This window comes from Python bivittatus, unplaced genomic scaffold (genome assembly GCF_059951505.1).
Source record: "Python bivittatus isolate LINGU-HERP-01145 unplaced genomic scaffold, Pbiv_v1 ctg000840_np1212, whole genome shotgun sequence".
Taxonomy (NCBI): domain Eukaryota; kingdom Metazoa; phylum Chordata; class Lepidosauria; order Squamata; family Pythonidae; genus Python; species Python bivittatus.
Window position 1 is genome coordinate 9,787,989 of NW_028277113.1, and position 13,490 is coordinate 9,801,478.

At 37.7% G+C, this 13,490-nt stretch overlaps 1 protein-coding gene across 3 annotated transcripts in view; it reads right to left on the reverse strand.

The window, feature by feature from the left end:
* PIGN (phosphatidylinositol glycan anchor biosynthesis class N) overlaps positions 1 to 13,490 on the reverse strand; it is a 177,400-nt gene that overhangs the window by 89,220 nt on the left and 74,690 nt on the right. The window contains exon 28 of one of the 3 annotated variants that reach the window (XM_088130848.1): positions 5,280 to 13,040. The exons of 1 other annotated variant lie outside the window; for it this stretch is intronic. In XM_088130848.1, coding sequence (XP_087986974.1) covers positions 12,917 to 13,040 — 124 coding nt within the window. In that variant the 3' untranslated portion in view covers positions 5,280 to 12,916. Of the gene's footprint in view, positions 1 to 5,279; positions 13,041 to 13,490 lie in introns of those variants that run through there. One more of the 3 variants, XM_088130847.1, reaches the window with a different exon arrangement.

Here is a 13,490-nt window from a genome sequence, read left to right on the forward strand (position 1 = left end):
GCTCTGTAAGGACTTGTGTGCCATGTTGCGATACAAATATAAAAGAAGCTGATATCATACTGTCATGGAACATCTTCCCCCACAGATACTCATGCTATAATTCCAAGTCATAGCTATTCACCCCCTCCCTACCCAAAAAATAAGCCCACAGGAAGATTAAAAAAAAAAAAATACAGCATCTAATGCTTTATCAAAGAAGCTCCCAGTCTTTGAAATAATTAATAAAATAAGTCTTGTTAGTGGGTTTTCTAAGACAAAGGGAAAAAAAGAAAACTGAGCCTGAGGATTTAGATCAGTGTTTCTCAACCTCAGCCACTTTAAGGTGTGCAGAGTTCAACCAACATGCTAGCTCGGGAACTCTGGGAGTTGAAGTCCACACACCTTAAAGTGGCTGAGGTTGAGGAACACTGATTTAGATCTTCATGAAACTTCTCCAAATCACAAATCACTGTCTCTGCAAATGACACCCAAAGAAGCTCAGAACAATCATCCACTTCATTGGTGATTAACACGAAAATTCAGGGAAGACTGCCCAGAATGAGAACTGCAAAGTGAGAGAGAGCGTATGTGAGGCATGGTTTCCAAATCCCACAAAATTAAAATGTCAGACAGCCCTGAAGGTGATGAAGTATTAATAATCTTTTTAAGAATGTCTTGGATAATGTTATGTAAAGCTTGGTGGCTGTGATTATCTCAGCCTTTGCCACACAGGCTGTCCTTCTGCTGATCATCTAACAGCTTTCATAGCTCTCGGTCAAGAACTGCTACTCCTGTCAAAAGACATTTCCTAATGAACTTGCTGTAGGCAGCTGAATGATGTGGAAATGCCTGGAGAAATAAAGGGAGGTGATATTAACAGGACAAAAAGGGTGAACAAATGTCACAAATGTGAAAAAGTGACAATCAGGAATGTGTGTGTTGCTTCTGTGCCTTTAGCCTTAAATGCATACCCACATATCTCAATAACATCCTACCATGAGAGTTTTCTAACTTTTATCAACATTAGGCCAAATTCAACATTTATCTTTAATCTCTACATTCAGGAAGGATTGGGTATTTCAAGCTTTCTCCAGGAAGGAACATTGGAAATCAAAGAGTCTCAGTTGCTCTGGGATATACACAATACAGCAACAGAAAGATGTGAAATGTTGTCACGTATACCTAAAATACCAAATTGGCTTATTGCTGCATTTTTACACTGACTTTATTCATGTTTATATACATGTATACACAGGAGAGAATTCATAAAAGAGAAAGCACAATAGCTTTAGTATGTCTGCTGAGAATTCCCATAAGATTGAAATCTGATCTTCTTGGATGTTCTGGGTTATATAGTATGGCATCCTGACAAATATCCAATCATTCATTCATTCATTCATTCATTCATTCATTCATTCATTCATTCATTCATTCATTCATTCATTCATTCATACATACATACATACATACATACATACAATTAGGCTGACTCCCAATGACTCTGGGCAGTTTAGAATTAAAAATGTAAATGTACAAAACAAAACAAAAAGAAATCATGAGTGTCCTGAAGAGAACATCTAAACCAAAAAAAAACCCCCAATCCAACAGGGCTCAAAACTGTTGATCCCCTTGGAGAATTGTCAGGTCTCTAATAGCTTCTGAATGTCATCATGGTGGGACTTATCCAGATTTCCCCATAGCAACAGTTAGTGAACTATGTGGATGCATTGAGATTGGAACCTAGGTGTCTTGACCAAAGTCTGCTGTTGCAAAAAGAATATGGAACCTCCAGTTATATAACCCTATTCTCCCTTGCTGTCTCACCATTTTTTCCACCCACAATATTTTTCCATCCAGTTTATGACTAGGAAGACAGAGATAAATACTTTGCATTGTAAGGTTTCTTTAAGTCCATCCAGAAGCCAATGGATTGCACCAAATAGGTAAATGATCAGAGTAGAAAAATTAGACTTTCTGCAAAATATTATTACATATTAGACTAGAATTTATTACAGGGAAATTATGGATTACTTGCTCTAAAAACGTAAGAGATGGATTTATTTAATGTTAAAGCTGTTAATAAAGCTTGACTGTCAATACAGTTATTTTTCCTGATTTTTAAAATCGTAATGGTTATTACTAATTTCACGCCTACTGACTTCCCAAATGCAGAGGGATAAACAGGAATGACTAGAACACAGTTTACTTTCTTTAACGTTTTGCCTCAATGTGTAAGTATGAAAGAGTACATACATGTATGTAGGAATTGATGATTGATGCTAAATTTCTGATTTTTAAACTTTTTAGGTTAATGGTTACAATCCTGGGAATGAATAAGTCTATCCTAAATATACTTAGTCTGGATCCAATCCATACTATTCAAGCCATGATCATCACAGGGTTTCCCCCCTTCTTTTTACACACAAATTAAGAGAAACACTTGGTGGTCCTAGTGGATTCTATAAATGAGAATCAACTTCATCACAGTTTTCCTCTCTTTAGCTAAACCCAGTGTCATTGTCATTTCTCCATAAAACATTTCTAACATCTAGGCCAGGGGTGTCAAACTCAATTGCACAGGGGGCCAAAATCCAAAACACACTTTAGGTCGCGGGCCGAACAGGATAAACATTTATTGAACACACTAAAACTAAACTTTTAAAACTTTAAAACTTTTAAAACTTAACTTTTTTTAACATAAATATGAATAAAAACAGACAGGAATATTATTCCGGAATAAATCAACTCAAACCTTAAATAACTTATGATATTTTGCTCTCCAAAATATATCCTGTCTAAATTATACAAGTTAGAAATAAAGTAAACGTTAAAAGAACAAACATTCAAATTTCTTTACTCTTATGTCATTTTATATAAAAAATAAACTTAAATTTTAAATATCCCAAAAGATTTTGCTCTCCATAAAAATATATCCTGTTAAAATTATACAAATTCAAAATATGAACATGCTGCATAACAAAACCTGGAAATATAAATAAAATTTGTGCTTTTCAGCAATAACAAATCAAATCATTCAGTTGTCTTTGCTCTTATGTCATTTTATCAGAGCTGGACGCCTGGCATCTTTTTTTGGCAACAAGTTCGTTTATATTTGGTGTGAGGTTCTGTGTTGTGGAGATTCTCAGGATGGACTGCAGGTGCTCATCAGTGAGACGACTCCTGTGTGCTGTTTTGTTAGTCTTCATCACTGAGAAGAGCTTCTCACACAGATATGTGCTACCAAACATGCACAAGGTTTGAGCCGCATGTAGACGGAGCTGGGGCATTTCTGCGGGAATGGAGTGAATAAACCGTGCGGGCCATGCAGTGTCGTACTTTGCCTTCAGTGTACCATTACACTGCAGCTCAATTAGCTCCATCTGAATCTGCACAGGTGCGGTTTCCACATCGACAGCAAATGGGTTGCGAAGCAACTCAAAATTCTTTTTTTGTTCTTCAAAGTCACCAAAGTGCCGTGCGAACTCAGTGCGCAGTGCGTTCAGTTTATCAGCAAAGTGCGTATTTGGGAACACCGTTGTGCCGACTTGGTTCAACGTTACTTGGCAACAGGGAAAGTGGGGCAAGTTGCACTGGTGCATTTGTGTCTCCCATAAAAGCAGCTTCACTTGAAATGCCTTCACTGTGTCATACATGTCAGTGATCATGCGGTCACGTCCCTGGAGCTGGAGCTTTAAGGTGTTGAGATGAGCTGTTATGTCAACCAGAAATGCCAACTCGCATTTCCACTTTTCATCCCTAAAATTAGTGGAGTCTTTTCCTTTACTGTCCATGAACTGACAGATTTCGTTGCTGAGCTCAAAAACTCTGTTGAGAACTTTTCCCCGACTTAGCCAACGCACCTCTGTATGATAAGGAATGTCAGCAAACTCTGAATCTATCTCCCGCATAAAGGACTGAAATTGCCGGTGATTTAAACCTTTAGCTCGGATAAAGTTTACGGTTTGTGTTACAGTGCTCATTACATTGTCCATCTTCAGGACTTTGCCACATAGTGCTTCCTGGTGTATGATGCAGTGATATGCCGTTAACTCACCAGTACAGTTCTCCTCCTGCATCTTTACTCGCATCCTTCCCACTAGTCCACTTTTTTCACCACACATAGATGGTGCTCCATCAGTTGTAAGTGCAATAAGTTTGTTCCGGGGCAGTTTCATGTCGGTTATACTTTGACATACATTTTCAAAAATGTCTTTTCCAGTCGTTGTCCCGTGCATCGATTTAATGTCCATTATTTCCTCTGTAACGCGCAAATTGGAGACCACTCCACGGATGAAGATGGCCAGCTGTGCAGTATCAGTCATGTCAGTACTTTCATCCACAGCAAGAGAGTATGCAATAAAGTCTTTGCTTCTTTCACTCAACTGTGTTCTTAAATCAGTGGCCATCTCACAAACTCGATCAGCAATCGTATTTCTACTCAGGCTTACATTTGCCAGCATCTGCTTTTTGTCTGGACATAAGACGTCAAACACCTTGATCATGCAGCTCTTCAGAAATTCTCCCTCGGTAAATGGCCTGGCTGATTTGGTGATCTCCTCTGCCACGATAAAACTTGCTTTCACAGCAGCTTCACTTTGTGATTTTGCACGGGTAAAAAACGTCTGCTGAAGTGTCAGATTCTTCTTTAACTCTTCTGCTTTCTGTATCTTCTGCTCTGCATTCAGGTCTTTCAGGTTATCCTGATGTTTTGTCTCATAGTGCCGTCTTAGATTAAATTCTTTAATTACAGCCACATTAGCTCCACAAATGAGACACACGGGTTTACCGGCAATGTCAGTAAACATATACTCAGCCTCCCATCGGTTTTTAAAGGCTCTGTTTTCAGAATCAACTTTTCTCTTCGGCATTGTGAGGGCTAGCTACGCAATAACTTGCAGCATCATAAGTTAGACTTGATTAACACGGGAAGCGTTCGGCAAGGCAGCTGAAGCGCTGCATTATGGGATCTGTAGTTTACTGTGTTACCAGCGCTTCATATCGCCGGGCCGTTAATAACAATAATATATAAAATGATCTTGTGGGCCGGATATAATTACACGCCGGGCCGGATGTGGCCCGCGGGCCTTGAGTTTGACACATATGATCTAGGCAAATATTCTTATTTGCATAGACTGCTTCTTTATATTTTTTTCATAAAAAATCAAAACTACAATAAAAATAAGAAACAGCAAATAACTAAAAACAGTACTATAAAATCTTACAGCATTCACTAGCCAAATTAACCAATAACCACACATCCAATAGAACCAAAGCCAAGATACAGTGATTTTTCTTAAGCAATTTATTAAATTAAGGATAGAGTTCATTAAGTGACTGTGACCAATCATTTCCTCTTAGTGCAAAATACTCACAGGGATGTTGACATGAATATAAAATAAGGGGAGATCTTACGTATGCCTTTCTGAACTTCTCAACAGAGGTCAGACAGAGATGAGACACATAAATAAGATATATATTGTACTGAGTTAGTCATCACTTCAAGATGTCATCTGCATATAATAAAAAAGAATCAACTGTCAGTTTCATCCAAAAGCTCTATTTGTGTTCCATGTCTTCATCACAGAAATGGAAAATTGGGAGCAGCATATTCTTTAAACAAAATATATCAGAAACGTCCCTGAACATCCAATCTAGGCCAGTCTTGCCTGTAACCAAATCACAAATGCAGACCTCAGTAACATACAGTAGAATCAGTTGGCAATGCAATATTCACATGATATTTAAGTGGATGGATAAATCATAGGTAAAGTCTGTTAGGATCTGAAACAAAGTCCAGTTCAGGCTATCAGCAGTAAGGGTAAATCAGGCTCAGTGGAACTGAGCACACACATTACTGGAAACTATAATTTGTGGCTAGATTCACACATAATTCTGAGTTATTGATAATGGGTTTACAGCCCATCCTAGGCCAAAATCAAACAAATCACACTATGGCTTTGTGAAATGTATAAGGCTAGCCATTGTTTCCAGCACTGAATGTTTAGAACTAAGGGTCTAAAAAGCTAATATTTCTGGAATTCCACAATATTCCAGCTAAGCCATTAAATTCTTCAGGAAATTCCTCCTTAAGCCCTGATTTACATGTCCATTCATCCTTCAGATAAGCATTGCACCCTTGGTCTTGAATAATTTTTTAAGCCTATGTTTCCTCCATTCAACTTGGATCAAGGCTTCTCAATCTTGCTGAGAACCAACCTTGATCTGAAGCTGAATCCACTAGACTTAACTGTAAAATATATAGGGATTGCAGTATATCTAAAGGTTCAACTTTGTCCTCTGATAAGGATTTCTCCAAATAGACACCAAACTAAATAATCTCCCTCCGTTTATTCACGTCATTCCATGAATGCTGTTCCTCAATGTTTTCCTCACTTTTCAGATGTTTCCTACATTTTGCTCCTCACTTTCAAGGCTGTCTGAAGTTCTAAACTGTTGTCATTTCCTCCCATTTTTCTAGCTCACACTGCTTCCTGATTTAAGTTCACCCATCTATCTTTCACCCACTTTCAACTTCATGTTTTCAGCCATGTTTTGGCCTTTCTCCTGTCTCACATCTCTGGCTGGCACTTCAAAATGTTTTATAGTGAGATTTAGAAATATAAGCAAGTCTAATATTGATCATAACTTAGCCCAAATTAAGCACATTTTAAGGATGATTGCTTAATGTTCTCCACTTGAAATCAATGGCCATATTTGAAATTGCAGCATGTAGACTATACCCAAGTCAAAAGGATTTGATTTAATTTCCAAAGTCTTTTTGGCTTAGCAACTGTGACATTATTCTATGCTTGTGATGAACTTCCTGATAAGATTAATGTGACTGTGTGTAGGATACATACCTTGTTTCATTAGTTATCTAATGCAAACGTGTGAATCATCAAAACTATATATTGTTGAAACACTCAAGATATTTGTTGTCAAACAAGGAAGGACAAGTAGAGATCAAAGCTCCAGAGCATCAGTTACTATTTGACTCATTTTTAACACAAAATGTTTTAATTTGAACATTTGAAAGGTACTTTAGACTCTGGTGAGACATAATGGTTTTATTTGTGAGAGAAATCTTTAAACATGAATGAGCATTACTTCTGGATATCTTAGATAGTAGTATGCATTTCTTCCAAATATGGCAAGCACCCTTGTTTTGTTTGGGCCTTCCTTGTTTATTCTTCTAGTTTTTGGATATATACAACCTAATGTTAGGCAAAGGGAGTGAAGTGATGGTTTCTGGACTTGTGCCTCAAAGTAGTAACTTCTCAGTGTTTCTGTTGTCTGTCATTGGGCTGCTTTTGGATAACCATTTTACCACACCAGCCTTGTGCCTGACAGTAGAAGACATAAAAAGTTGGAATAGGGTGAAGGATTACCTGCTGTATTTCCATATTCTCTACCCAGACATTTGCATACTTAGTATAAAGACCTGAAGGGGTTCAATGCATGCAGAAGCCTTGTGATTGGAAGCCCAGTTTGATGAAGGCTCTCAATCACACGGAGGCTTCAAAACAAGTTCAGCTAAACATATGAATAAAGGCTTCTTTCAAGCATTATTCCAGGGAATAATGAGCAGATCAGGGCTAAATTGGTACGTTCCAGATGTGGTGAGACTACAGTTCTTAGAATTCAGTCAGTGGCCATGCTGGGAGTTTAGTTTCAATACCTTGGAGCAGCATGAGTCTGGGGAACATGGTATACTACTTAATAAAATACAAACACAATTAGGGTCAGCCTGGATCTGGTTCCATCAATGAAATGTTTGTGCTCACCGTCCACATTAGAACACCTGTAGCAGTAAGTGTTGCACTTTCCTTCCACTTGCCTGCATTTCTAGCCATGCAGTCCAAAACATGCATGTTTGGAAATTGCTTCACTGAATTAAATTAACCACAGGCATGAAATGGAAGGTATAAGGCTCTGCCTACCTAACCACATAATTCAGCAGCGTGAGAGTTTTAGGGCCATGAAAACACTTTTTCTTTATGGATATACCGATAATAACTACTACATTAGATTAATAAAAGCTAATTACACCAAACACACTATTATCAATCTCAACTGGTAAGGATGCAGCATCCCAGTTATGAGGGTATTAAAATGAGACACCTTAATCTAAGATCTCTAAATCTGTTCCCATGTACTAATTGAGACAAATCTTTTTCCATTTTTTTATTTTTCTGATCTGTTTGAGAATACTGTCTGTACAGCACTCCCTAACTTTTCCCATGCATTTACTTGCTGTGTAAACATAACCGGTCTTCAGCAGTTCTAATAAAAATGGAACAACAATAACAAAACAAAACAGAAAAAACCTGCTTGATAATTCCAAGAACTCCTTGTACTTTATTTAGAATGTAGCCTACCAGCTTAGACTTGGCTATTACTGGGCTAGGTTGATCTTGATGTTTCTTTTTCTTTTTAAGGATCTTGTTCTAAAATTAAAGGCTCTGATCCAATTGAGTTCCACTAAAACCAAGGGAACAAATAAACCATTCACAAATATTCACTTTTCAACTCTTTACCAGTGGTACCACATTCCAGATGTTGTCATCTGCTTGGAATTACGGGATTACAACTAGTCCATTCTCTACTTATCTCCAATTTAAAGGTTTGAATCAACCTGGAAACAAATGGGGCTGGAAAGAGACTGATAATCAATCATAACTATGCCTCATAAGTTTCTTCCAGTTAGCAGCTTAGTGGATGCATTCTAAAGCATTTAAACTTTCCAAACTGCCTTTAAAAGGAAGCCCAAAGGACAGCACATTATTGTAATCTAACCTGGAAGTAACTCAGGCCTGAATGACCAAGGCCATTTTTTTCAGAAAAAGAAGATCACAACCTGCATAGCAAACTAACCCAGGAAAAGCCTCTTTCCAGATACTTCTTCCATCCAACAATCCAACAACAGAACTGCAACCCCATCTGAAGCAGGATGAATAATTACTGTACTTTCAGACAACCAAGAGTTCTTCTGGATTAAACTGACATTTGTCCTTCCTATCATCCAAACTACAAAAGACTCACTTCCACATTCTTTTTGGTGGAGATGAGTCAATTATATTCTGAATAGTACTCTAATTCCAATCTCCTGATGACTTTCTCCAACATCATGTAGATGCTAACTAATATGGGAGACAAGATAGATCCAGAGGTCAGCAGGTAGAAGAACCATTCCTTAGCATCTAGAACCAAAGTAACTAGGAATGTGGTACCACCAAGTCCTGACGTAACCAGAAGGATATTGAAGAATAAGTGATAGTATTGAAGCTGCCAAAAGTTCGATGACAGGTGGCAAGCATGCATTTTCTGTGCACATTTCCCAGTGAAGATTTTTCATCCAGTTTGTTTGTTAGGCAGCTGGACCTCCCAAACAGGCAGCTTACAGCTAATTACCAGAGTGTTTCAAAAACCATCTCCAAAGCCAAATTAATTTTATTTTTAAATGCTGGGAGAGTGAAATACCTACAAATTCCACAACGATACCAGGCAGGTTCAACATAACTAAAAGGTTTAACATGTGCATCCAATATATCTGATGCTGTGTGAAGACATAATATGGCTATAACTCTTAAAAGATATACTCTAGTAATAACACTGCAGGTTACATTCTTGGAGAATTATGACCAGTTGAGAACTTGTGTTTTGGAATAAGGCAATTACAGATAATCAGTGGAGCACCAGTGCAGCTAATTTTAAGTAACCTGTTAAATTGCAACTTTCAAGAGCCATGGGTGAAGGTGTGCAGCTTGCCTGTATAAGTTTTTGATTTTATGGCTATGCATTTTTATTTTATTGCCAAATACTGCCCAGAATCTATGGGACTGGGGCGGGTTAGAAGCACTATAAAATAAATAACAAATAATACACAATTATTTAACAGAATTTCCAAAACACTTTGCTCAGGCACAGTATAAACAGGCTATTTCCATGTAATCTTAATTACTGGAAACCAAAAACTTGCAGGTTATGGATGGCCTCTAAATTATAACAATCATCCTATTGGAGAACAAAAAAACAAGAGGGAAAGCAGCTGTCCTACTGCACCACCGCTACTGCAAATGACCTTGAAAGCCTATCAGGATTGCCCCAATAAGTTCAATAACTTTGGGTTGACTTTGCTGACACGTAGCTTGCTAATCATTATTGTTTTTCTCTGAAGGGTACACCAAATGAAGCGTGGTGGTTATGTGCTAGGTAGACACTCAGTTCAGCAGGAGAACGATCAACCTCAATTGCCATTGCCAGAAGTCCACACAAACTGATTGCGTGCTCTAGGCTATATTACTCAGGTATTCTACTGCTGACAAGGTAGTGGAGAAAGATTCTCTGAAGGACAATTTGGAAAACACTCAACTAACGTCCTTCTAAACAGCTCAAGGAATTCTGTTGGCCAAACTACTGGTCTAGGATGAATTTACTAAATGATGGAAATTGGCACAACTTTTTGTATGATTCCATTTTGAGAAGCTTCCATACACATATTCACAAATAAATTGGTGCTTTTCTGAACTAGTCTACAATTGTGATGGCTAGATCATTCCTAATGATCTAATGTAAGCAAAGGAATTGGCTTTTCTGTCTTTCACCTTCTCCCGTAATATTTTTGGCTCTGAATTAAAACCACTGAATCTAGGACTTATGTGTGTTCAAAAGATAGGGGAATGTCATTTCAAAATGCAATCAACTGTTTGAGGTAAGACTGCTTAATTGGTAGAATTATGTAACTCTCCAGTGCTAGAAAAATTTCAGATGGCAAAGATGAACACGCCTGACTTTTCGCCCAGAGAAAATCTAGGAATAACATAGCCAGATTTTCCATTAGGGATGTATAAAATAGCCCTGAAAGGTGTTCACCCATAATAGGATTAACAACATGATCAGAGGAAGTCAACTAAGGTCAGTAGCACTGTAACTCAACCAAAACAATACTAATTGAATTAGCAAATCAACCTTTCTACTGCACAGTTGGAGTAGAAAAAAGCCAGAGAAGACACAGATCTGATCTTTTTCACTCTGTGTGTTTATATATGTGAAAGCTGCATTAATGCGCTTTTGTTTATCACATCACTCCAACAAAGCTCTTCTTCTATTTTGGAGTGGTTCCCCCCCACCCCCCAGTGCATACATGACACAGTTCTACCCTTTGTTTTTTTTTAAATCCAAATTATTTATTTTGGCAAAAAACATTGGCATGGTATTTATTTGCATTGTGTTTTTTAAGCTGTGACTTTTTTTCCTTTTTTTGAAATGACATTTTTGTTCCATTAGGGCAGTTTCTCCAGCTCTTAATCAAAGTAGCAGTAACAAGTCAATGCTTATGTCTACTATCACACGGATATTCCTACTGGGATGGCTGGATTCTAGTTTTACTGACATAGAGCCAAGGGGCTGGAGAGCTACAGCAATTTTCAGGATGAACAGGTTGCTGATACATTCCAGTTCTGACAGCCACCATGGTATGCATGTTTCATGGATTCGCTACAATTCCTTATAATTCTGGCAGGCTCCTATGCCACAGAGCAATTTCTAATGAACACCATTATTTGCAATGACTAATTAGAAGACTGCATAATGATGGCTTTCATGGGCGATATGCACTTGCAAGTCCATTCTTCCAGCATTTGTGTTGTATTGCCCTGGAGCTTTTAGCTCAGATGTATAATTGTAGAGAATGGTCGATTTCAGACTGAACAAACTGTAGCTCAATGGTATACTGCATGCTTTCCCTGCAGAAGACCCGCAATTCAAGAAGACCCTTAATTCAAGGTATGTAATTCGATACCTTGAATTAAAAGAATCAGGACAACTATGATTGGAAAGACCATGACAAAGCCTCTGTCAGAGAGCATAGAAAGCATCTTCCAGTCAGAATTGTGAGTATTCTTGAAGAATGCTTCAAATTATTCAAGAAGGCACCACACTGGCAAAGGCTAAGCTATACTGAAAGAGAAACAAATTCAGCTCGAGTTCAGGAATGTTGGATGTAAGATACCTCACACAGCTCTTCTCCAACTGACCTTTGTATGAGAGCTGAGGTTTTAACTGAGCAGCTACTATTGAAAACATTTGTTATAAAAGATAACTCCTTGCCCTAGTGATCAACTACACAGCTTGAGCAACCAACTGGTATATTAAATACTTGGTTTAGCTGGTTTTCGTCCTCTGTAGCTGTACAGCTTGTTTGATGGTAACAAATAGAGTCTGAACAGGTAGGGCTGGTTTTCAATATTTGCTCAGACAGTTCCTTACAGTGGCCTTGAGTAAATCAGGGCAATTGTGAGATGCAAATAGGACAGACTTTGTTGCCTCAGTGTGTGATGAGAACTGTTTTTGTATGTCATATAAAAGAGAAACAAACAGCAGCAGCAAACAGATATAATTAATCTGCATTTTTAAATGGAAATTCCATTCACACACACTAAGTACTATTAAAGTTCTAATCTCATTCCAATATATGTACATCTCTAAACTTGATCTGAATCTCAGAAGTGAAAAATAGTCTGCCACATATCACAGCACAGACTTATCTTTTCTACTGTATATATTGCTTGCTCCAAAACATGGCTTGGGAGTGAGAGTGGACACAATGTTTAGCTTGTTAGCAGGTCTTGAAACTGATTCCTTGTCTTCTAAAGAAACGTATAAAACAAAGTTTCTCTCCCCAGCATCCTTTTGAATCCTATTTGCAAACACAAGCACAGCATTTATCCTTAACAATAAGGCAGATAGTATGCAGTAGTTGTTCAGTTTGAGGCAGGAATTTCCTTTGAAGGAAAATAAGGAAACAAAATTTAATTCCATAAAAAAAAGATCACAAGTTGCTTCACATTCTTCAGGAGTCTTTAGCAGCCAATTTCATAATTCTGTCTGTCCCTTGGAAGAATGAAGGCTCTATCAATATGAGCCCTTCAGTAATTTGTCACAATGAATGGCGCTTAGTTGTTTCCCAAAGCTCCAGTCTCTTTGTAGTGAGCAGCTGGGCCACTCCACTTAAAAGCATCAGGAAAATAGTGAAGGACATCACAATGACATAATGGCTAATACTGCAATGAAGAGAAAATGGGTTAGAAAGAAGCAGATTGCAAATCAAATAGTCTAGAGGAAACAAGGTTTACTGGTAAAATTACACACACACACACACACAATCTTAGACTAGTACATTCAAAGTTTGTGATCTATCAGCTACTGGTTATAACTGGACATCTTACTGCAGCATTGGAAAGATAAATGTACGGCCCCATTTATTCAATGGATTGAAGACTTGATTGCATTTGCTACTTATGAGCAGATTGCCTATAGACATAGACTTTGTACGGACAAGTATAATGAAATATGGGACTCATTTATACAAAATACAATGGGTTAAAAAAAACGATAGTCATGTAACTCTATTAGAAATATATATGTACTTGAATAATATTTGTATTAGATAAGTATATATAGAATTGTTAACTTTTTACTGTTATAATGATATATTAATTTTCTTTTTGTAT